This window comes from Asterias amurensis, chromosome 14, assembly GCF_032118995.1.
Source record: "Asterias amurensis chromosome 14, ASM3211899v1".
In the NCBI taxonomy this organism is placed as follows: domain Eukaryota; kingdom Metazoa; phylum Echinodermata; class Asteroidea; order Forcipulatida; family Asteriidae; genus Asterias; species Asterias amurensis.
In genome coordinates, this window is record NC_092661.1 from 4,967,494 (window position 1) to 4,992,520 (window position 25,027).

At 39.2% G+C, this 25,027-nt stretch overlaps 1 protein-coding gene across 2 annotated transcripts in view; it reads right to left on the bottom strand.

Annotated features, from left to right (window-relative positions):
• Positions 1 to 2,386: 2,386 nt before the first annotated feature.
• The window catches only part of LOC139946958 (serine/threonine-protein kinase 40-like), a 38,532-nt gene continuing 15,891 nt past the window's right edge, over positions 2,387 to 25,027 (bottom strand). The window contains exons 5-10 of one of the 2 annotated variants that reach the window (XR_011787300.1): positions 15,694 to 15,862; positions 15,174 to 15,318; positions 12,708 to 12,827; positions 9,650 to 9,800; positions 3,085 to 9,007; positions 2,397 to 2,538 (exon numbers count right to left, since the gene is read on the bottom strand). Coding sequence is in view for 1 of the 2 variants with exons in the window: in XM_071944748.1 (XP_071800849.1) it covers positions 8,855 to 9,007; positions 9,650 to 9,800; positions 12,708 to 12,827; positions 15,174 to 15,318; positions 15,694 to 15,862 (738 nt within the window). In the remaining variant the exon portion in view is untranslated. Of the gene's footprint in view, positions 9,008 to 9,649; positions 9,801 to 12,707; positions 12,828 to 15,173; positions 15,319 to 15,693; positions 15,863 to 25,027 lie in introns of both variants that reach the window. The other variant, XM_071944748.1, reaches the window with a different exon arrangement.

Consider the following 25,027-nt stretch of genomic DNA (forward strand, 5'->3'; position numbering starts at 1 on the left):
AAAAACATTACATCGTTTTCACAAAGCACGAACCACGAAAATCAATACGTGTGGGAGATAAAAAAACATGTGTTTTTTCCAACCTCCTAAAAACCACAATGAAAGTGCAACCATAGGTGCAACCATGTGCAGCTAGTTGTGGTAGAAATAGGAAGTTTTCAATCAAATGCATCAGTGACTGTGAAAGCGGAATCCACTGTCAAAAGATGCTAAACCGCACTGCCACTATTTTTTACTTTGGCTTGTTCTTTTTTTTTAGATGTATCTAATAATACAGTATCAATTTACAACAACCACATGGCACTTGAGTAAGATACATTGTTATAATTTCACCCCTCTCTCTAGAGGGGACGAACAGTTTCAGGGACTCCAAAACTCCAGCCCCGTATTTCTCACTCACCTGTGCTTCCGTCTGCCAGGCTGACGGGTAGATATGGGAAAGTCAGCCCCACTATCACAGTGAACACCATGGGCAGTAAATCGGGCATCATCCCGGCGATAAATATGGGTTCATCAACGCACTATAAATTCACCCTAGATCTGAGCTCAGTTTCCGTATCCCATCACACGATTTACTGCAACTTATAAACACAAAAGTAGTTTACGATCATCATGGAGAGGAAGTTAACACAAGTGTTCTCTTTCTCCACGAAGTGGCACGTCCTCGTTTAAATCTTCCCAGAGCTTCAGTCAGAGAGCGACCCCCATGAAACTGTTCGAGAGTTACGTCAACACTTGACAATGTTCCTGCGAAACTGGTCCAAGGCAAAAAACAGCACACACACAAAGTGCCGATTTCACTTCATTTCGGAGAAAACACGAGTTTACCGAGGCTTTCCACACGATCGATCTATAGTCAGTGTATGTCCGTCCGTGTGTTCCGCTTGCAATAAAGTGTGTAATAAAATAACAAGCGCGCCAGCTAGCATCCTACACACAGTCACTACACACTACCCCAACAACTCACAGAAGGTCGTTTATTCCAACCACTCAAAATGTGTGGACCACTTTTCTGTGAGTGGGTGACAGGGGGAGCTCAGATACACACTGGGTCCAATCCCAGAGAACTAGGTATGCAGTGATGTTGATGATGATGGGGCAAACACATACACAAAGCATTCCAGTAAACCACTACCGTTAGAATACTGGGCTAATTACTTCACCTCACACAGCCGCACGCCGTTGCAGTATTTCTCAGCTATAATAGTTCTCAGCAGCACAACATAAAAAGCACATGGTGGCCAAATCGTGAAATTATCTCTTTTTGAAGAAAAAGAAACAAGATGAAAACGAAGTCACTGCTTATGTGCGCTATGCTCCATCTACCAAAATGTTCATGTACTAAAATTGCTTCTGATCGCGCCAAACCATTGCTCCGCTCAAAATTCGGTTTGTAATCATGTGACAAAAATACCAAAGCGGCCCTTCGGCGGCCGGCGGTATATTTAGCTTTGATCGTCGAGTTACACATTCCATTGATCCACACCAAAACTGACTGTATTTATAAAGGGAGGAAATGGCCCCTCTCTTGTACACTGAGGATTGGATTTCCCTGGTATTTCCGAATAGATTGCAGAGTCTATGTTTTCTAATCTGAACAACCATAAATGAATAATGGTGTAGAAAAAACGGTGACTGCTGCCAAAACTTGACATTATTTAAAAAAAAAAATCATGAAAAAGGGTAGACCCCCCTCCCTACACACATTGTGCTACAGCGTGCCACAGTCTAACCCCGAGAAATGTGTACAACCTTGCTACAATTTAGCAAGGGACCCTTGCTAAATTGCTCTCATGTGAAGGTGCTTTATAAAGTGTTTGGCTTTAGAGAATTGCTTTAGCCAGAGTATTTCTTTATAAAGGCATTTCTTACAGAGTATTTCTTGTATGATTTATTGTAATTTAAAGACACTGAACACTATTGGTAAAGACCAGTCTTCTCACTTGGTGTATCTCAACATATGCATAAAATAACAAACCTGTGATTTTCTTTAGCTTGATTGGTCGTCAGAGTTGCGAGATAACTATGAGAGGAAAAAACACCCTTGTCACACGAAGTTGTGTGCTTTCAGATGCTTGATTTCGAGACCTCAAATTCTAAATCTGAGGTCTCAAAATCAAATTCGTTGAAAATTACTTCTTTCTCGAAAACTACATTACTTCAAAGGGAGTCATTTCTCACAGTGTTTTATACCATAAACAGCTCACCATTACTCCCTACCAAATAAGGTTTTATGCTAATAATAATTTTGAGTAATTACCAATAGTGTCCACTGCCTTTAAGCAAACTTTCATAAAGTTTAACAAAATGCATTAACAGCTTGATAAAAAATATAAAAAAATAATCGCACACAAAACACAAAAATACACTTTCTGAGTAGACAAACTCATCATTTGAATTCTTCATTTTCTTTTAAAATATACAAGAAGTGGTTACTGCTTTAAAATACATCGTGATAAAAGTACATAGTCAATTACATACAAATATTAATTAGTATTTATCTCATTAAAAAGAGTGAAGATCAACGGAATATGTTGCCTTGGATCGGTCGAGTTGGTCTTTGAAAAGCATTTGAAACCGTTTGTGATGAAATGCAAATGGTAAGAAAGATATTTTAAAAGTAGAATAGAACAATCCACACAAAAATGCTTTGAAATTGCATGATTTTCCTTTTCATCGTGAAGAAACACGGTCAACCATTTTGTGGAGTCAAAACTTTGACTCCATAAAATGGCCGACTGTGATAGTCCACGACGTAAAAGGAAAACCGTGCAATTTTGAGTAATACGTGTGGAGGTCGTTTTATTCGTTTTTTTTAAACATCTTTCCATCCATATGCATTTCATAACAAACAGTTTCGAACCCTTTTCAAAGACCAACTCGACCGATCCAAGGCAACGTGTTCCTTTAACCGTCTCACTCCACACCAAAAAATCTCTTTTTAAACCCAGTGATTTACAAAACTTAAGAGAATACAGGTACATTTACAATAAGAATTATAAACAAAACCATGGACAACCATTTCATTATTGTTAATGTGTCTGTTAATATAATTTGATAATTTCTACATTTAGTAGTTACAACATTTGTACATAATATATCGGGATGCTATCACAAAGTCTTACGTCTAAAGAAAAAAAATCCCAAAACCATGGATAAAGAAGTAAATCACAAACATAATTATTTACCAATACTACTTCCCTTAAATTTCCGACATCTTAAAATCCCACACATAAAAAGACTAGTAGCAAAAAACCTAGGGACATTTCTTTTCAAATTAATTTCAGACATGTCCATCAACATCCCTCTAACACTAGACTTGTGAACAAGTTGTGCATGGTCCCACGCGGTGAGATAGTTTCCCACGCGGTGAGATAGTTTCCCACGCGGTGAGATAGTTTCCCACGCGGTGAGATAGTTTCCCACGCGGTGAGATAGTTTCCCACGCGGTGAGATAGTTTCCCATGCGGTGAGATAGTTGAGTAGTGGCGGTGCTATGGCGAGATCACTGCTCTCGCGGGTACTGCTGGTTGCCGACTTCTACTCCCCATTAACTGGATCGCAGTCGTGACAGCAATAGTAGAATACCGCGGAAACCACGTGGAGAGTCGGAACGCTATCACCGCGATAGACATTTAACGGCTTGTCCACAAGTCTATTCTAACACCAGAGATTTCAAATCATACCTCCCCTATTGAGGACTCTGTGACATGAATGTTATTTTTATTCAAAAGTCAAAATGCATCACTGGTTTTTGGAATTGATGTCAATCCCATCTTATCAATTGCAATGGACACCATTTTTAATGACAAAGCTCATAAAATGAGTTGGGCGAATTTCCATGATAACAATAATAATAAAAAAGTTTCATGTAAATTATCAGGGATTTTTCTTTGCAAGTTTGCAAGTTCATGATAACATAATAACAATGACAATTTTTAATTATTATTATTATTTTTTTTTTATGGGGTTTGTTTGTTTGTTTAATTAAAACTTTTTATTTCACTTAACTTATTCGTTTGTTGTCTTATGGTTTATTTGTTTTATGTTTCACCAGAAAATGGAAATAAATGTTGATTTGAATTTAATTGAATAGGATAGCTTTCAGAATGACACATATCAACTCCTCTTTTTCACCAATTAAAGACAGAATCGATTCACTGTGATCAAAAGATACACAAAAACCCTGCCTGAATAATCTGAGAAAACCTTGCTTAAAATGCATCGCCCAGCTCCACCGGAACTGAAACATGTGGCAATATTATTTTGTCCGGTGGGGGCATTTGCCTGACGGCAGTGGCACGTTAAACCTCTCTCTAAATTACACTGGGGAGCAATCTCCTACAGCTCTACTATGCTCGTTCATTTCTGTCATGTACAATGTGTGTAAAGCTTATTCAAGAGAGAGGAAAGCTTGTATTAAAGGAGAAGTGCACCATTGTTTTGGGGTCGGTTTAAAATTTTTTTTAATAGAAATCTGACACTCTTGTATTCAATAGATACAGTGTAAAATCACCCTGAAAATCAACTAGAACATGTGTTTGCTCTATCAGTATCTTGCACTTTCATGAAAAGACCATGCCCAATATGAGGCAAAGGGTAACCCCCCCCCCAAAAAAAAAAAAAAAAAAAAAAACTGTACCCATACTGATATTTCTCTTGTAGCTTTCTTTTGTCCAATATGCCCAATTTCATAGCGCTATTTTTTAAACAGCAAACAATTCTCAGAAATTATATGCTTAGCAGAAATAAGCGGGATACCAGTCACAATTGATACATCCGAAATGGTATTTCGGCTGGTAACCTTATTCTGATAAGCATTTATTATAATTGTGCTTAGCTATTTTTTGTGCTCGAGCAGCTCTATAAAATTTGGCCCTATCAATTTTATGATTAACAATTATTTAAGTACATAAAAGAATCTAGTCTTTATTTAATGTTGTGCGTATTTTAGTTAAATCACAAAAGGTTTACAAAAGTTGTACATTCACGAATGCCAACAAAATCAGACATAACCATTTTTTGATAACATGCTTAAAGAGGAAATGTTACCATGAAAACAATGTATTTAGTAACAATACAATATTCAGAAGTAACCATTTTTCAATCCAACAAAAAGGAAGTATTCTTTGTTCACCCAAAATCGATTTAAAAGTGGCATCCCTTTGGTGTTTCCTTTACCATTTGCCGCTTTCCCTAGCCTCAATTTCAAAGAGCTGCTTCAGCAGAAAATGTTGCTTAACAACTTCATGCTAAGCAGAAATAGACATGATACCAGTCACTAATAGTGCATGTGAATAGGTGCCTTGGCTGGTAACCTTATTCTGGTAAGTAAATTTTTGTTGTGCTTAGCTACTTTTTGTACATGTATAAACAACAACAAAACCGCCTTTTTTTTGGGGGGGGGGGAGATCAAAAGTACATATTGTAGCTCAACAGCCAATCTCGCGCACTTTGATCAACTCCGCTCAGCTTTTCCATCCATTAAAGATATTATTTCATAGACAATTGTAATAAATAAGATTATTTCAACAGATTTCCAACATGAGACATGTTATTCGGCTGCCTATCAATTCATAAATATCTTTGGCGTCATGAATTCAACATTCCAAAAGAAAATAACAACACGTGAAACACAAGTAAAAGGCTGCGTCCGAACTGGCGACTGTTTCTACGGCCGGATGGCCATGCCATAATGCATTGATTAGACCTTATGCATTGACGTCATCAAGTCACCATCTTAGAGGGAAAACGATGACGTAACAATCGCGACGCACAGATTTGTACGTGCAGCGCAAGGGATTGGCCAATGATCAACCTTCTTTTGACCTTTAAGAGAGGGCGCTCTACTCAAATGACATCATGTGCTTAAGGTCTATTATAGAACGTCCTAAGCAACAGGCGTAGCCGTAGCCGACAATTCATTTACGGCCTAAGACTAAACAAACTTCCTGTACAGCCTCTAATGGTTTACTGTGTAATTTCAAGATTATATACAAGGCCTACTAAAGTTCTGTAATGTCTTTGTAATATAAAAAAATATCTGTACACTTTCACTGCATTCGTATCTACACAATCAATCACATCATCTAAACGTTACATTATTCTATTGTACACTGATTCACGTTTTATACCAGTAGTTCATCACAGATCCTTCTCACTATAGTCAGTGCGGGGTCGGTCTTCCATGCTGGAGCACTAAGCACATGTAGGATACGTTCGCTATCTGGCGTTGCATTTCGTGTGTGCGTGTGTGTGCATGAACATCAGGGTTTGCCCTTAACTTTTTTCAGCCACTAAACTAGCCAGCCACACCACTTAGAGTGTGTTTTGGCCGGTCCCCACTGGTAAGGGCGACACTGGCTATAGTGAGGTCATCTGAGAAGGATCTACAGGTATTAGGAACTAGACCAATCCATTTCACTTGTCATGTACCGGTGTTTTCTGCCATAAAAGGGAGGATTTTATGCTCATGTACATGTACCTACATCTATTAGGCACTATAGCTTTCACTAGGGTTAATCCCAATTCATGCTTCCTGCCAATGTAAATGCAAATGCGATACAAATTTTCCGCGTCACAAAGTCAACAAATAATTCGGAAGAAGTTCAGATGTGCTCAACTCCTGCAAAACATTTGAGCTGTGACGTCAAACGTAGCTGTGACGTTTGCTTCGCATTTGCATTGCAGGAAGTGTGAACCCCAAGACTGCAAGACTTGCAGCTCAAATTGTTTACTGGACCAGGAAATCGTTTACAATACCACAATCAAAATATGAAAAAATACTACCTACAGTAACTGATATAAATCAACCATAAATGTAAGCAAGCCCCCCCCCCCTCGGAAAATCTTTGACAAATAGGGTTTTCTTTCAGGATCCTCGCATGAAACTCAAACAGTTCTGTAATTGTCTCTTCAAACATGTAAGGTTCATATTCATAGTGCTACAGCTTGTTAAACTTTGCTCTTTGAGATTTTTGGAGCCCGGTTAAAAAAAAGAAAATCCTCACTTTGTTAAATAGAAAAACATCCTGGTATACCTGGGTCGGTGAACATCAAAGACCTCAAGTTATTAACTCGATCAATATAAGCTACACCTCAGCGAGCACAGCGTCAATTATAGGCTGATGAGACATTCCCGCTGCATGTCTAATGATCCACGACAAAATGATCTTCCGATCATGTCAGATCGTAAGTAGACGAAGTTGCAGGAGGAAATGAATCCAGAACTATAAAAAGTACAAACTGGCTTCACTGGTCTCTTGTTGTGTGAAACTAACAAACAAGCAGAATAATAGACTGACAAAATGACTGCATTACTTTAAGACAACAGGGTTGGATTTCACAAAAAGATAAAAGACTAGTCTTATCTCGAGATACTCGTTCTAACTTAGGATTAGCCTTAAAGGCAGTGGACACTATTGGTAATTACTCATAATAATTATTAGCATAAAACCTCACTTGGTAACGAGTAACGGGGACAGGTTGATAGTATAAAACATTGTGAGAAAAGGCTCCCTCTAAAGTGACGTAGTTTTCTCATTGTTTCTAGACAGATGTAATTTTCCATGAATTTGATTTCGAAACCTCAGATTTAGAATTTGAGGTCTTGAAATTGAGCATCTGAAAGCACACAACTTCATGTGACACAGGTGTTTTTTCTTTCATTATTATCTCGCAACTTAGACGACCGAAAGAGGTCAAATTTTCACAGGTTTGTTATTTTATGTACATGTTGAGATACACCAAGTGAGAAGACTTGGTCTTTGACAATTACGAATAGTGTCCAGTGTCTTTAAGACAAAAGGGTTGGGTTTCACAAAAAGATAAAAGACTAGTCTTATCCCGAGCTACTCGTCCTAACTTAGGACTAGCCTTAAGTTTTTAATAACTCCTAAAGAGTCCTAGGACGAGTCCTAAGTTAGAACTATCTTTGTGAATTTTGTGAATTTGACCCCAGGCATATTTGGTACTTCCGAAAAAAAAGTAGGACAATTTTTTGCACAAAGGCTGATCTGCTTGTTCGTATGGAGCAGGGTTAAATAAAATTTTCATTGACTACTTTGGTGACTGCTTCACTTCTTTCAAAAATATTTGAAGGCTCAAGGAATTTTTGAGAAAAATTATTGAGAAATTACGGGCCTGTACTTCATGGAACCAAACATAAGGTCGGAAGGGTTACTAACAAATCTTGAATTGGATCATTTTAAAGATTTGTTCACAGAACAAATCTTATTTATGAACATAGGCAGGTAAATGTCCCACTGAAAAATATAAAAACAGATCCGTCATCAAACAAGACGGCCACCACCATTTCCTCACAAGCCCAACTTCACAAACCACTGAAGCAAAAAACACTGATCATTTGAACTTCTCTGCAAATCAGAAAACTGAGCACACAGTGAAACATAAACAACACACACAACACATTTCTTTTCCCTTGTGACCAATGTTTCTGGTATAGCAAATTTCTCTGTAAATATAAAGCTCAAGCAGGAAACCAGTCACAAACAGTACACATGACACTGTTTTTGTGGCTGGTAACCCTTATTTTTTCATGCTAAGCAAGTTTGTTTCAAGTTTACAGGCCTAGAATTTCATCTTTGAAAGGGCAAGGCCATTTTCATTTTGCAAAGGGCTCTTCCGTTGGAAAATCTTTAAGTCAATTGTAAACTTTTGAAGGGGCACCAAGGCAAAGACCAGAGGGCAACATAGGCCATAACCTCTGTGGCCTGTGAGTAATTCCAGGCCTGAGAATAGCATCAAGTTTTGTGGTCAAGCAGCTCTTGTGCCTATAAAGATGATTATCAAACAAATGTACTACTAACTTGAAGGATACAGATAGTTTACATATTCATATCAAGAGATGCCGGTGCGCCATAACCTCTACCGGCGTGAGTGGTCTGGCGTCCTGGTTTAGTCTATGTACTGGTGGGTGTACTAAACGCCTCTTTGGTGGTGTGAGGAGTCTCCTGTCTACACTGACGACACAGCGATCTTGATGGATCTAAAAAGAGAAAATTAATAAGCATTGGAGAATATTATTATTAAATTGGTGATTACCTTGCATTTCAAATATATGATCAGCACCTTTTTTAGTGAATGGAATTTTTCGTTAATTCATGAATTGTGACTATATGAAAGCAATAAGGAATTGTACTCTGTCTTTTGACTGGCGCACACAAGTCTATGGAATGTATAGACCCATGTTTTGGATGTTCGATAAGGTCACATTTCAAAGTGTATTTAACAAAAATTTCACTGGACACCATTTTCAAGACACTGGACACTATTGGTAATTGGTGTATCTCAACATATGCATAAAATTAAAAAACCTGTGAAAATTAGTCGTTGAAGTTGCAAGAAAATAATGGGAAAAAAACACCCTTGTCACTTCACACAAAATTGTGTGCTTTCAGATGCTTGATTTCGAGACTTCAAAATCTAATTCTAAGGTCTCGAAATAAAAATCGTGGAAAATTACTTCTTTCTCAAAAACTACATTACTTCAGAGGGAGCCAATTCTCACAATGTTTTATACTATCAACAGCTCCCCATTACTCATCACCAAGTAAGGTTTTATGCTAATTACTAGTTTGAGTAATTACCAATAGTGTCCACTGCCTTTAAGATGAAAATGAAGCAATACCTTTAAGTCCCATTCAGGAGGAGTCTGTAAGGGTGTCTCCTTCATTCTCTTGACTGGAGGTACACCATCTACTTCTTCATCACCCTCTCCTCCCTCTACCTCAAGATCAGGTACTACTTGTAACTGCTCTCCTTGCAAAGCCAATGATTTCCTGTAAATCAAACAGAAAGAAACACTCCAGATAAATTGTATGCTGAGATAGATGTCAAACTTGCATCAGGGATCAAGAATATTATTTGGTTTTATCAAAACACTGGTTACTCAGAACTGAGTATTTAAAGGAACACACCGCCTTGGATCGGACGAGTTGGTTTGTATAATAAGTGTTGGTAACCTTTTGTTATAAAATGCATATGGTTGGAAAAGATGTTTTAAAAGTAGAAAACACAAATTTGCCTCAAAATTGCGTGTTTTTCCGTTTACTTTGCGAACTAACATAGTCGGCCATTTATGGGAGTCAAACATTTGACTCCCATAAAATGCCGACCATGTAAGTCGACGAGGTAGAAGCAAAACCGTGCAATTTTATGGCATGTTTGTGTGGAACATTGTATTCTACTTTTACAACATCTTTCCAACCATATGCATATTATAACAAACGGTTACAAACGCTTTTCAAAGAGCAACTCGACCGATCCAAGGCAACGTGTTCCTTTAAGTATACCAGGCAGGACATTTGGTCTTTTAACAAAAGTGGGAACTGTTATTGAGTACAAGCGCTAACCTATATGTATCCATGGTGTAGGCTCGAATAGACAATTTGTCTAATTCCGGCAACAACAAAACGGTATTCAGACTAAAGTAGGAGTAATAGCATGCCTAAAGTATACAGTGCATAAGCTTTAACAACTACTTCATCAGATTTGATTTGAAGGAAAAACAACTTCAACCAGGGTATAAATAACGGCCTACAAACTATGACAGTATGGCAAATCTACCTGAGTTGTTTTTAGAATGAAAACAATTATTAAAATCTTTACACACTCATGACATAATATAAATGTTCAGGGACAGTGTGTATGAAGCACGCCCTCTATTGACCCCATTCTACATGGATTGGTCCATCACAATTTTAAGGGGGTTGTTTGATAAAAGTTAATGACTTTCCTCTTCTTCTTTTTTTAACATATGTTTTTTTTTTTTTCAAAAAAAAAAAAAGGGTTATACTAATGTTTTTAAAATGCAACAACTTTTACAACATTTTCAGGCTTCTATTATGGAAACTTGCACCTCGCCTAAAGGCAATAATCCAAATTAGTAAACAAAGCAGTAACGAATTACAACACATTGCGAGAAATACAAGTTAGCAATTTCTAGTTTCCAGTCACATGTAAAACAATATAAACATATATATTGTTGTTTTGTTCTCCCTTTTCCCATTACATAACAGAACTTTACATATTACAAGAATCAACTCGGTGAAATTCAAAATTCTGAATATTAGGCCTACATGTATATACACTAAATTCTGCTGATTTTGTACAGGATTCATGGTGTTTTACACAAATTTAACAGAGTTCAGAATCATCTGGAAACCCCTGTGTAATTTTAATGGGGTTATACCCCCAGGGCGGATCCCAAAATAAAGTGCAAAGTGTGCCACATTCAGCAGTTAAGCCACTAGTGAAAGCCACTCTTGTTTGACCTTGATCCAGTATCTTGACCTCTGATCCTGGAATTCCAGAGGATTATCTTTCCACCCTGTGGGAGGTTCAATAAGAAGCTCAGCTCTGATCCACTAATCCAGCCCTGATTATATCCCCAAAGACCTATGACCCTCACCTTTGACCTTTCGGTTTGAATAAGGGCTCTTTGTCGCAGGTAGTGTTCATGTTTTGTGTTATCAACCATGTAAAATAATATACCAGGAGAAAATAGCAGAAAAAAACATGAACAATTTTCAGCATGTAAAAGCATTGTCCTAAATTTCGGTTGCAACAACCAAAATCAGCTGTTACGTTTTTTAGTTTTACAAAAACAGTTTTCTTGAATATGACTTCATTTCAAAAGTAGGCCTACATATAAATCAGCTGTTACGTTTTTTAGTTTTACAAAAACAGTTTTCTTGAATATGACTTCAGTTCAAAAGTAGGCCTACATATTTACACAGAAAATGGTTCTAGTTCAAACTTCCAAATCAGTAAGCCATCAGACTGAATTTTATCAAATTTTCTGCCGATGTGGCCAGAGGGGAAGAGATTAGAACCCACTGTCACAATCTTTTGAAAATACCATGACAGTTTCATTATGCTGTTTTCTAAGCAAGTAGAAACTGTATTCATCTGAAATGATCACATTTGACTAATTGTATTTTTCCTTATATTTTTGCCTATTCATAAGCTTTATTCATAAATACCTAAGACAGTTTATCCATTCTGATTGGTCGAGAGGACTCACCAAAAAGTGTTGATGTTTTTGACCGAAAAGGTATTTATGAATGGGAATCAAAGTGTGTTGAATCTGTTTTCAACTAGTTGTTTAAACCCACCTGGTTCTTAATAATTTACCTCGACTTCGCCTCGGAAAAATGATCAAGAACCACTCCTCGGCGGGTTTAAACCACTAGTTGAAAACCTCTTCACCACACATTGATTCCCTGACTGTATGTTCAGTTTGTAGGAAACACTTTGCCCTTTGACATGTTTGAGAGGTTGGCGGGCTCAGGGTTAGTGTGTGGGTTGCCCTTTGTGTGTGAGTGCACTGAGTAGCGGGTGAAATTAGTGGAGTAGGGTGGTAGGACTGTGTGCAAAAGGCTTTACATTGACCAAAACCAATCTAGAACCTTCAAATGATTCACACCTCGCCATACAGTATGAACCACGCTTCACAGCCTTGTTGCACTGAAACAAGGAAATTTTTAATTAAACTTTTCAAGCACACATTCATCACTATATATTTGGTTTGCGGTCACACCATGTGTGTACCTACTTGCCAGGTAGAGTTCGCTCTTAGAGAACTGTCTTGCTTTATTCTATACTACCGCGGAGTAGATTGTTCGTGTGTTCGGGAGACTTCTCAGTTCTGAAAAGAACTGTCCTGCTTATTAACATCATCTTACCACATTGCCAAAGTAGAGTCCAGTTCCTCAGAGACCTGAGAAGCAGACATTCTTACTGCAGGATCCAACACCAGCAAGTTCCTGATCAGTCCTATTGTATTCTCAGACACACGACCATCGCTACACAACAAAATAAAACAGAGACACAATGAGATCAGAACCCACTTTCATAGAGCTGCTTCAGAAGAAAATATTGCTCAACAATTGTCTATTAAAGGCAGTGGACACTATTGGTAAGTATTCAAAATAACTATCAGCATAAAACCTCACTTGGTAACGAGTAACGGGGAGAGGTTGATACTGAAAGTAAAAAGCATTGTGAGAAATGGCTCCCTCTGAAGTGACGTATTTTCGAGAAAGAAGTTATTTTCCGCGAATTTGATTTTGAGACCTCAAGTTTAGAATTTGAGGTCTCAAAATCGAGCATCTGAAAGCACACAACTTCGTGTCACAAGGGTGTTTTTTCTTTTATTATTATCTTACAACTTCGACGATCGATTGAGCTCAATGGGTTGGTTATTTTATGTGTATGTTGAGATACATGTACACCAAGTGAGAAGACTGGTCTTTGACAATCACCAATGGTGTCCACTGTCTTTAAGAAGAAAATATTGCTTAACAATTGTCTGTTAAAGGATGTCGTGGCTGAGCCGATAAGAGCACCGAACTCACGCTCTGGTTTTTCTGTTCAGGAGAGTGTGGGTTCAAATCCCGGTCATCACAGTATTGTCCTTGAGCAAGACACTTACTGTAATTATAAGCTTCTTTCCACACAGGGGTAAATGGGTACCTGTGAGGGCAGAGCTGGTTTATGTGAATGATAGCTTGGAGCGCGGTAACTCAAAGCACAGGCTGTATAATAATAATAATAAAGAATATTTATAGGGCGCCAAAATCCACCAAAATGAGGTGCTCAAGGCGCACATTCCCCTGGGAGCTGAGATTGTTTAAGGAATTGTTTCAGGCCCAGTGACCAGGGGTAATAATGTGGAAGCGCTTTGGGACGCCCTTTGGGTGAATAAAGCGTTTTATAAAAACTGACTATTCTGCTTAGCAGAAATGAGCTTGGGCTCAGACTTTCAAAATAACTGATGGGTTCTAAGCCTGAGCAATTGCCATAGCCAAACCCATGAATTCAAAAGGTCACAATGTGCATTACATACATTGAACGTCCATATAAAATCAATCTATTTCAAAATATATCAAAGTGTAGCTCTATCAGACTGAGCTCTACAAATGTGTGCTAACTTGCTGTCAGTTTGAGGTACCTGTACTCCAGGAGTTTATTTGTTTGTTTGAATGATCTTCCCATCAAGGGAACTCGGCAAACTCCCACAAGGGGATATAAACACCAAGCTGGCAACAGCCAATCTCTCTCATACAAACATTGGTTTAGCTTCTATGATTATGAATTGCACAAATCAAGAAATTGTGATTCATTAACTAGACGACAATATTTATTCTAGTCATTGTGAAATCAGCGGTAAGCTGGGGGAGTCAAACCCACAACCTTGTGATTGCAAGTCCTGCAGTCTAACCACTTGACCACGGTGACATGAAGGAATGATGATGGAGTGACTGATGCAGGAATGATCTAAAATCCATCACATGTACGTTTCTTTCTTCACGTTTGTCAGCAACAACTGCTGCTTCCAAGGACTGAACAAGCTCAGAATTTTTAACATTATGTATGCCCTTAATAAAAATAAATACCGCCCTCTATTGACTTGTAGTGGGCTTTATTTTTTCAATCTCTCATTTATGTCAGTCAATTGCCCCAAAATTGTTTACAGCAAGAAGATTTTTTCCTAAATGTACTGTAGTTCTCCACAAGTATAAAAGGGCACTAATCTACTTTGGGTCGATGTACTTTTTGTAGGACAAACAACACAATGTCCACAGATTTACACTAAACTTTCACAGTTTGAAGATAATGGTAGTAGAAAGCTTCCCTGAAAATATTACTTGCTGAAGTGCTGTAGTTTTTGAGAAATGAGTAAAACAATGTCATGAAAATAATTTTCGTCTCAGTGATCATGAGATGTAAAATCGTACTTTCATGACATTGTTTTACTCATTTCTCAAAAACTACAGCACCTCAGCAAGTAATATTTTAAAGTACGCTTTCTACTATCATTATCTTCAAACGGTGTAAGTTTATGTAAATCTGTGGACAATAGGTTTTGTGTTACAAAAAGTACCCACATCCTTTAAGGGCAGAATTCTGCAGTAAACAGAGCCATGAAATCAAACCCTATTGTATTACTATTGACAGTGTTGTAGCCATGGTGGGCGGTGCTGGGCGGGCCTGCCCGGGACTCACAATTTTTGCCCAGCACTCTGAGTAAAATACATTGTGCTACCTATTAATAAGGAGTATCAAATATCACAGACAAAGAACACAATCAAAAGACCATTTGATATATGTATTGCAGGTAGATGCTAGATAACTCCTATCCTACTTACTTCGGTATGACATACTCTGCAGCCTTGATCTTGCGGAACAGTTCCTGCGGTACGCTATCATAGAACGGGAACTGACCATACAGCATGGTGAACAAGACCACACCCAGAGCCCACATATCACTTGGCTTACCCAGATAGGGTTTGCCTGAGAAAGAAACAAAATAAATATGGTTTATGGTTTTACATTGATCCTACAATCAACCCACACCCATCACAATTCAACAGCAACTTTGGTTTGTTTCTGTTTGACTGAGGACTGCACCAGTAAACTGATCATGCTTTACGTGGCATCAGGCACACCACCATAATCAGAGACCAACAGTTTGGTGTTGAGTTAATGTATGGTGTTGAACTGAGGACTGCACAAAACTGAATATGGTTTATGCGGGGTCAGGCAAAACCAATTCTGTATTGCTCATAGCTGATTGGAATCAGTAATTCACTTTTAAACGGAAGAAACAAGTTCGGTTGATTAGGAATAAACATAAAACTCCAGCCCTCATCGTTACACATCACTGACCACTTAAGACATCGGGACTGATGTAGGCGGGGCTCCCTCGTTGGTCCTTCAGCAGATCACGATCACTCACTAGATGTTTACCCAGGCAGAAATTGGTGATGGTGATCCGGCGAGTGCGCTTGTTCAACACCATATTACCAAGCTTCAGATCTCGATGAACAATGTTTTTCTGTCAAAAGAAAAGCAGGATGAATTCAATATTATTCCAGTATTAAATTTCCTTTTCATCAAGTAAATTGAAACTTGCATTTAAAATACTGAACTGCCTGTGATTCTAGTAATCACTGGCAAAGTTAGCTTCTACAGAATAATAATGGGTGCGTTTGATTAGCTTCCCCGGGTCGACCCCGGTGTGTGGCGATTTCTTTTTCCAGGACGAACGTGTGCAGATAATTACCCATGTTCGTCCAGGAAAAAAAAAAAACGCCACACATCGGGGTCGACCCAGGGAAGCTAAACGAATGCACCCAATACCGTATTCCTATTTATATTTAACACATTTATCCAGCAATAAGGTGCTCAAGGCACTTGAACAGAGAGATACTTTTAAGACATGTTTTGAAGTTTTTGTGACTTATAAAATCAATGTAGCACCTTAAAGTGTTTACAAGGTCCTGCTGCGCATTTGGCAGCCACTGCCAGAAACACCGGGGCGAACCCCTTCTCTGAACTGAACAACAAGAGTAGGCCCTACTGCATGTACTGAGTTCTTATTAGTGCATTGCATGGGACCAACGGCTTTACGCCCTACCCGAAAGACGAGGCAACATTGTTTTTTTTAAAGTGTTTTGCTTAAAGCCATTGGACACTTTCGGGAAAACAGTATTGACCAAGGCCCACACTTTGTGTATCACAACTTCTATATAAAATAACAAACCTGTGAAAATTTAGGCTCAGATGGCCATCGACATGGGGAGAAAATAACGGGAAAACCCACCCTTGTTTCCGCACATTTCGCCGTGTCATGACATGTGTTTAAAATAAATCTGTAATTCTCGATATCGAGAGTTGATATTGTTTTAATGTTTTCTCAAAAAATAAAGCATTTCATGGAATAATATTTCAAGAGAAGTCTTTCACCATTACCTTCTGTAAACCAAGTTATTTGTAAATCTGTGAACTTACATTTTTTTTTGAATAGCACAGATACTTTTAAAAAATCATTGCAGATTCGAATTGCAGTTGGCATGGTTAGGACAAACAAGTTCTTGTAGTGTTGTGTTCCAATGTTCTGTTGCAAAACGATACCCCCCCCCCCCCGACTAAATTTCCGCGCTAGCTCTTTAACCAAATAGTGAAGTGAGGCGTACAATGTACAAGCATCATAATTTCCTTGCTAACATATGAAGTATACATTTATGATGTGCCAATTTGCTGCTTCCGTAAGCGGAGATTTGTCGCTTACAGTGAGCAGAGCAATAGTGGATCAGGGTCACTTGTTATACTTAAAAAGCAACAAAAAGTAACTAAGTTAAAAAAATAAAATACAAATTGTTTTTAAAGGCAGTGGACACTATTGGTAATTACTCAAAATAAATATCATCATAAAACCTTTCTTGATTACCAGTAATGGGGAGAGGTTGATAGTATAAAACATTGTGAGAAACAGCTCCCTCTGAAGTGACAGTGTTTTCGAGAAAGAAGTAATTTTCCGCAAATTTTATTTCGAGACCTCAAGTTTAGAATTTGAGGTCTCGAAATCAAGCATCAGAAAGCACACAACTTCGTATGACGAGGGTGTTTTTTCTTTCATTATGATCTCGCAACTTCGACGACCGATTGAGCTAAAGTTTTCACAGGTTTGTTATTTTATGCATTTTTTGAGGTACACTAACTGTGAAGACTAGTCTTTGACAATTACCAATAGTGTCCAGTGTCTTTAAGGATAAGGTTACCAGCCAGAAAACAATTCTATATGTACATGTAGGCCTACCATCTGTGAGTGGTATCCTTCCCCCTTCATTTATTTACTAAGCAGAAACTGAGGCCCTGCAGGTCCCTAGTAAATGTGAGTAACCGAAGAATCACCCATTGCATTTTGCTGATAATTTTGACGCTGACAGTATCAGCGTTGGAACTAAATCAGTCACGACGAAACAGGTCAATTTGTCTATTATCGGATCAGCATTCACTATCTTTAAAACCCTGCGATATGGAGATAGTAACAGCTGTGCTCATGAGTCATGCGTGTGTACCGTGTACGCCAGGCTGACTTTGATAATAACAAGTCTATATTGGGTGCTAATACAGCCCTAAGTGATCATGTCTGGACCAATTAGATTGCTCAACTGTCCAGGCTACTCAGTCTGAATATTATTCCTTCAGGTTTTGTACATGTAGTTCAAGAGTACGGTAAGTTTATTGAACCAGATTCAAAACCTTTTATCACAGGGTACGTATGTATCGAGTCCAAAAAAACGTTCTGAGTATGATGCACCATGCAAATACCTGCCCTACAATAATAATACTAATAATATTTGAGTTTATATAGCGCTTTTTCACTCCCGAACGGGTGTCTCAAAGCACTTCAAATTATTACCCCTGAACACTGGGCCTTAATTCACTCCTTAAACCATCTCAGCTCCCTGGGGAGTATACATGTACAGCCTCGTGCAACAAATGCGCTACTCGGCTAAATCAATCACAAGAACCATCTCTGCCCTCACAGGTCCCCATTTACCCCTGGGTGGAGAGAAGCAATAGTAGTTAAGTGTCTTGCTCAGGGACACAAGTGTCACGACCGGGATTCGAACCCACATTCTGTTGAACAAAATCAGCAGAGCTTGAATTCGGTGCTCTTAACAGCTCGGCCACGACACCCCATGGCGCCTATGCGCGTGTGGGTGTACTGTACTATGCGTGTGCCGTAGATCACATCAGGAGCGCTGTGTGTTTCATTGATGTACGCGTTTAGACCTGCATACATGTACCATCTGCCCTACAAGACGGGAGTTTCATAGCAGCAAAGGGGTTATTCGATATAGTTTATTGAAGGCTTTTGGTGTGGCAGAAGTTTCTGTCCTCCCAAACGGCGACTCTGTCCAGGGCCCAATTTTATAGAGCTGCTAAGCAGACAAATTTGCTTAGCATGAAATTTCTTCTTTGATAAAAACAGGATTACCAACCGAATTTCTATTTGTTGTATAATGCTTGTTACTCGTATTCACCTGTTGTTTGCTTATATCCTGAAAATCACGTGGAAATTCGGTTGGTAATCTTGTTTTCATCAAGGAAGAAATTTCATGCTAAGCAAACTTTTGTGCTTAGCAGCACTGTGAAATTGGGCCCAGGCCTTGAATTACACGGAGACCAGGGAGGCCACAGCCTCTGTTGCCCTTGTCTTGGCCTTGGTGCCCCTTCAAAACTTCCCAATGGTAGTGCCCTTTTCAAAATGAAAATGGCCTTGCCCTCTCAAAGATGAAATTCCAGGCCTGTGTGTATTTGATAGCGCCCTCTTTTGAATCTTCCTCCTGCAGCCCATGTTAGTTTCCCATTTAGGGGGACATAATCTTCGGGGGACAGATGTCCCTAGGATACCGGCTTGTAACAGCTGTGGCTATAGCCAGATTGCTTCAAATCTGTCAGAGTGTCCATGGATAATTTTCAGATTTCACGAAGCCGAGTCATTTTGTGAGTTCCAAGTTAGTCCCGAGTATGCGTAAATTACATTTCCAAGATTTACCTGGTAAGTCTACTGCCAACTAGTGTCTGCCAAAGTCTCCCAACTGCATGGTGCATGCAAAAAATGAACGCTTGATTCAATCTTTCCTAAGGCCGTGTTTGAGTTGGTGGCTACAACTTCGGCAAAGGCTGTATCGCTGCAACCATACATACAATTGTAGGACATCCTTAGCAACAGCATTATGTGACAATTAGCAACAGCCGTAGCTAGCCAAATCCGCCAAATCGTGAAGAGGGCAATTGTTCCGTAAATGAGGTCCAGCTTATAATAATAAGAAGAAGAAAAAATTCTTATACTGCGCATTTCACACTAACTGTCTCAATGCACTTTACATTAGTCCCCTGGTCATTGGGCCAATAACATCCCTGTAATCTTTGTCAGCTCCTTGGGGAGTATATAGCCTGGGCTACCGTTTATAGTGCTCCAATTAGGATTTTTCATACACAATATCAACCTCTACCCTCGCAGGTACCCATTTATACCCCTGAGTGAAGAGAAGCAATTACAGTAAAGTATCTTGCTCAAGGACACACGACCGGGATTCTAACCCACACTCCAGTGACTTCACCACCAGAAACTTGCCATAATAATCAGTAATCGATGCCTGAGATAAGGTTGGTTTTTAGAAAACCAAAGGGTATGTTCAGAGAGCGTACTAAGTTAGACCCAAACCGGTTTAACTTTCGAGGTGGTTGTATAAAGTTGTTTCCCTTGCGTTCAGACAGCACTGAGTTTAAACCGATACGGTTTATCTTTGGTTTTAAGAGGTCAAAGCAAACGCGACTCCGATACTTTAACATCCGGTTTATTGTCCTGTTCATTGGTCACCGTGTGTTTACATGTACGTAATGATTACGGAGGTCGATGGGTCGTCTGTTGTGAGTTACATGTACACCGAATCAGGATGTGGTCTTTTCTATTCTGTCCACACACAGTGTTAAAAGATACACCAGAAGTGGTCTAAAGATAAACTCTCTTGCTGGACGGTCTATTTTTTGTGGGTTGAACCTGATTCGATAAATCGTTAAACCATGAGTTAACTCGACTTTAGTACTGTGTCTGAACAACCTAAAAGAGAGATGCATACAGCCTGAGCTAAGTGACATAAATGTATTGTAGGATGTGATAGTGATACCCAGTGGGAAATTATGATGAATGGCACTGCAGTTGAATAATTACACAGCAAATAACCAAATAGTGCACGTTGAGCAAGTTCGACAATCAGGGTACAATTGTCTACTAGTGGTTAGTTTGTACTTACGAAGCGCATGCGCGCTGAAACAAAAGTGCAAACGACTCTACCATGAACCATAGCTCTGTGCTGTGAACACAGAAAAAGTCCATACTCACTTCTTTTCAGCTATTTTAAGAATAACTGGTCCTCTCTGCCTGCAGCACACTGTGATATGACAAATTGCTATTGGTAACCAACGATGCGACCAACCTCGACCAGCCTCGAGTGGATGGTCGCGAATAGTCGACTAGACTGGTCCAACTATAGTTGACTAGCGTTGACTAGCGCGGGTTCGATCAGAGTTAGTCGAACTATGGTTAACTATGGTCATTGATCGAACTTGCTATTGACTGGTCCAACTATCGTTGACTAACGCAAGTTCGATCAGAGTTGGTCGAACTATGGTTAACTACATGTATGGTCGTTGATCGAACTTGCTCTTGATGAAGTATTTTCATGTTGAACGACTCAAATTACGTCAAATGAAAGAGCTGCATCACGCTCTTTATTTTAAAAACTTTATGCCAGGAATACAAGATATATCGAAACTTAAATACTTCTTAATTATTTCATTTACATAATTAAAAGTTGAAACTCTTGAAGCTTTGAAAATTAATTAAAAATGTGGCATTGACATTTAATAAGAAATCAATAAACAAATAATATATACATATAATTGCACAAACATACATTTTAATCAGCTGTTGAACTTGAAGCATAAAATAAAAAAGAAGCTTTTTTAAAGTGTTTGTGTACACAATGTGTCAGTTTGTGGGAAATGGTTGTGTTATTTGTTTGGTGTAACACATTTTGTTTACGTTGTGCGATCAAAGGACAACAACGTAAGTTTAAAAAAATAGTTTTTTTGGCTTCATCAGAATTTATATTCCAGCAGCAAAACATTTGGCAGTCCGACTTTAAAGGACCGTTACAGAATTGGTAAGAAACAAAAATCGGGAAGATCACAGATTTACATAAAACTTACATGGTTTAATGATAGAAAACATCCCTCGAAATATTTCTGTCTGAAATTTCATATTTGATGAGAAATAAATAATCTAATATGTGTTTGGAGTTTATTGCTCAGGGAGCGTTTTATTCATTTTTGATTAGGCATCGATGCAATGCAAAATTTGTAATTGGTTTTCAACGTCTCTGATGACCCAGATCGCTGATCGATCTCAAACTTCTACAGGTTTGTCAGTTTATGTAAATGGTGGATTAAATGTTTACACTGCCAGCAACTTTTTTGCTAGCAAAACCAATTCTGTAATTAGTCCTCCAAGTTGGGACAATACTATTTATGACTGGTTAGAATTTAAGGTTGAACAACAAAAATGAGTTTACCATGAACACAAATACCACAGCAGCAATCAATGTACAACACGATAACCAGTGAAAATTGCCCAGGTCCGTTTTTATCACTAAAAAGCGAAAAATAACTTATTTTGACCACGGCAAGCAGGAGTTTAATTCATTGTTTTTCATGAGTCATGGAAACCAGAGCGTAATTGGCACATTTCCAACGCCTACCCCTACGAGTCTCTAGGCTCAGCAGTTTTTCCCATTACTGCACTATTTATTGGTGAAAACAACTCCAAGATTGTTTGCAGAGTATTTCTTGAAATGAATGACTTCCTTGGAGAGTCTGAGGTGGGCTTGTTTAGGGGGGACTTGTTATGTCTAGATAGGGTAGCATTATGTTGGATAGCCACTGGGGGTGGTTGCCATGGAGGGGGGGAGTGGGCGTAGAGGAGGGGGGCTAAAGATGTTGTTATTGAGACCCTGGGAGGGCGGAATTTAGACTGAGACCAAGATCTGAAGGTCGGACACAAAGTCAGAGAGTGACACCAAAGGATTGGAGGAAAGACAAGTCCAGGTCTAAGACCACTACCAAGGTCTTCTTGTGAGATTTAACAAGGCTCCAAATTTACACTAGACCACTGGCACTGAGGAAATTGATTTGAGCATCAGACCAGGGAACTCACAACCTGACTCCATAGAGGTAGAATTAAAGATAACATTTATGTTCAAAATGTTGACTTTTTGAGTATGACAAAGTAATATCTAAGATGTTGTTTTTAATTGCAGTATTTAAATTAATGCACACACAACACACTAGTTGAAAGGGTGAAGACAACTCCAAGATTGTTTGCAGAGTATTTCTTGAAATGAATGACTTCCTTGGAGAGTCTGAGGTGGGCTTGTTTAGGAGGGGACTTGTTATGTCTAGATAGGGTAGCATTATGTTGGATAGCCACTGGGGGTGGTTGCCATGGAGGGGGGGAGTGGGCGTAGAGGAGGGGGGCTAAAGATGTTGTTATTGAGACCCTGGGAGGGCGGAATTTAGACTGAGACCAAGATCTGAAGGTCGGACACAAAGTCAGAGAGTGACACCAAAGGATTGGAGGAAAGACAAGTCCAGGTCTAAGACCACTACCAAGGTCTTCTTGTGAGATTTAACAAGGCGCCAAATTTACACTAGACCACTGGCACTGAGGAAATTGATTTGAGCATCAGACCAGGGAACTCACAACCTGACTCCATAGAGGTAGAATTAAAGATAACATTTATGTTCAAAATGTTGACTTTTTGAGTATGACAAAGTAATATCTAAGATGTTGTTTTTAACTGCAGTATTTAAATTAATGCACACACTGCACAACACACTAGTTGAAAGGGTGAAGACAACTCCAATATTGTTTGCAGAGTATTTCTTGAAATGAATGACTTCCTTGGGGTGTCTGAGGTGGGCCTGTTTAGGGGGGACTTGTTATGTCTAGATGGGGTAGCATTATGTTGGATAGCCACTGGGGGTGGTTGCCATGGGGGGTAGTGGGCGTAGAGGAGGGGGCGCTAAAGATGTTGTTATTGAGACCCTGGGAGGCCAGAATTGAGACTGAGACCAAGATCTGAAGGTCTGACACAAAGTCAGAGAGTGGCAATGAAAAGCAAAGGTTTGGAGTCAAGACTGAGACCTACAAGTCAAGGTCCAAGACCACCACCAAGGTCTAAATATGAGATAATTATCTAGGCTCCAAATTTACACTGGACCACATGCCCAAGGCCAATGATTTTTAGCATCAGGTCAGTGAACTCACGACTGAGTGTCTGATGTTCAAATGTCTGACCAAATAGTCTAACAAAATAGTCTAAGTTGGGAGATTTTAGATTTTGGTTGCAACTTTTCATCTACAAGTACATAAAGTACATGTACATGTACTGGCACCTGTATTTAGAATTTGTACCCTGGTATCAGCTGCTCCACTGTTTTAGGTCTTAAGTGCATTTTACTGTTATTCTGTGAAGCGCTTTGTGCAGTAGAAAGGTGCAAGTACCTAAAAACAGTTTTATTCATATTAAGCTATAATGTTTAAAATTGCAAAAATTAGTGCACATTCAACAATCCGGTTGGAAAGTGTGATCGCTTTTCAGACACTCATTAATGATTGATGTCAGGCCTGGAATTACTCACAGACCACAGAGGCCGTGACCTCTGTTGCCCCCTGGTCTTGGCCTTGGTGCCCCTTCAAAAGTTTCCCATAGACCTTAAGATTTTCCAATGGAAGTGCCCTTTGCAAAATGAAAATGGCCTTGCCCTTTCAATGATGAAATTCCAGGCCTGTGATGTAATTCAAACTCTGTGATCTACGTACATGTTTGGAAAAAAAACTCGCTACATGTAATCTCTGTTTCAGTCTGTTGAGTTGGTCAATTCATTTGTCTGACCTGACGTACACTGTTACCACAGACTGTCACAAATCACTTATCAAATGTACCTTCCAGGCTGGCAACATCATTAACTGCATGAGTTTATACTGTGTACAAAGTTCTGCTGGTTTTGTACATGGACGGCTTACTGTGTACTGTGGATTGAAAGCCCTGTTCGCACTGTACTTTTTGGGATAAGCTCACCGAGCAAAAAAGGTAATATAAGTCAAATGACAGCCCAGGAAGTTTCACTCCTGGAAAACTTGTACCTGGCCTGATGGGTACATGTTCTTTAATCAGCCCACTTCCATGACTTCTGCCTGGTTATATTGACCTGGGCCCAATTTCATGGCTCTGCTTACCGCGGAATTCTGCGCTTATGATTCCCCGCTTATGTGTACGCGCAGAATTTCTGCACTAGCCTTGCAAGCGTAGAATCCCTAGTAACGAACGCAGAGTATGCACACGGAGAAGCCAAAATTCGCCGCTAACCCGTGAAATACGCTTGCCGTAAGCACCGAATTCCCTGCTTCTGTAAGCGCCGATTCTGTGCTTACGGTAAGCAAAGCCATGAAATTGGGGCCAGGTCAGTTAAAAACCCAGAGCGAAGAACGCAATCTTTGTCTTCAACAGTCTCTCGAGGATTTCTGTAACAAGAGCCAGTTGTGCGATGTGCGCAAATATTGGTTAAAGGCAGTAGACACTAT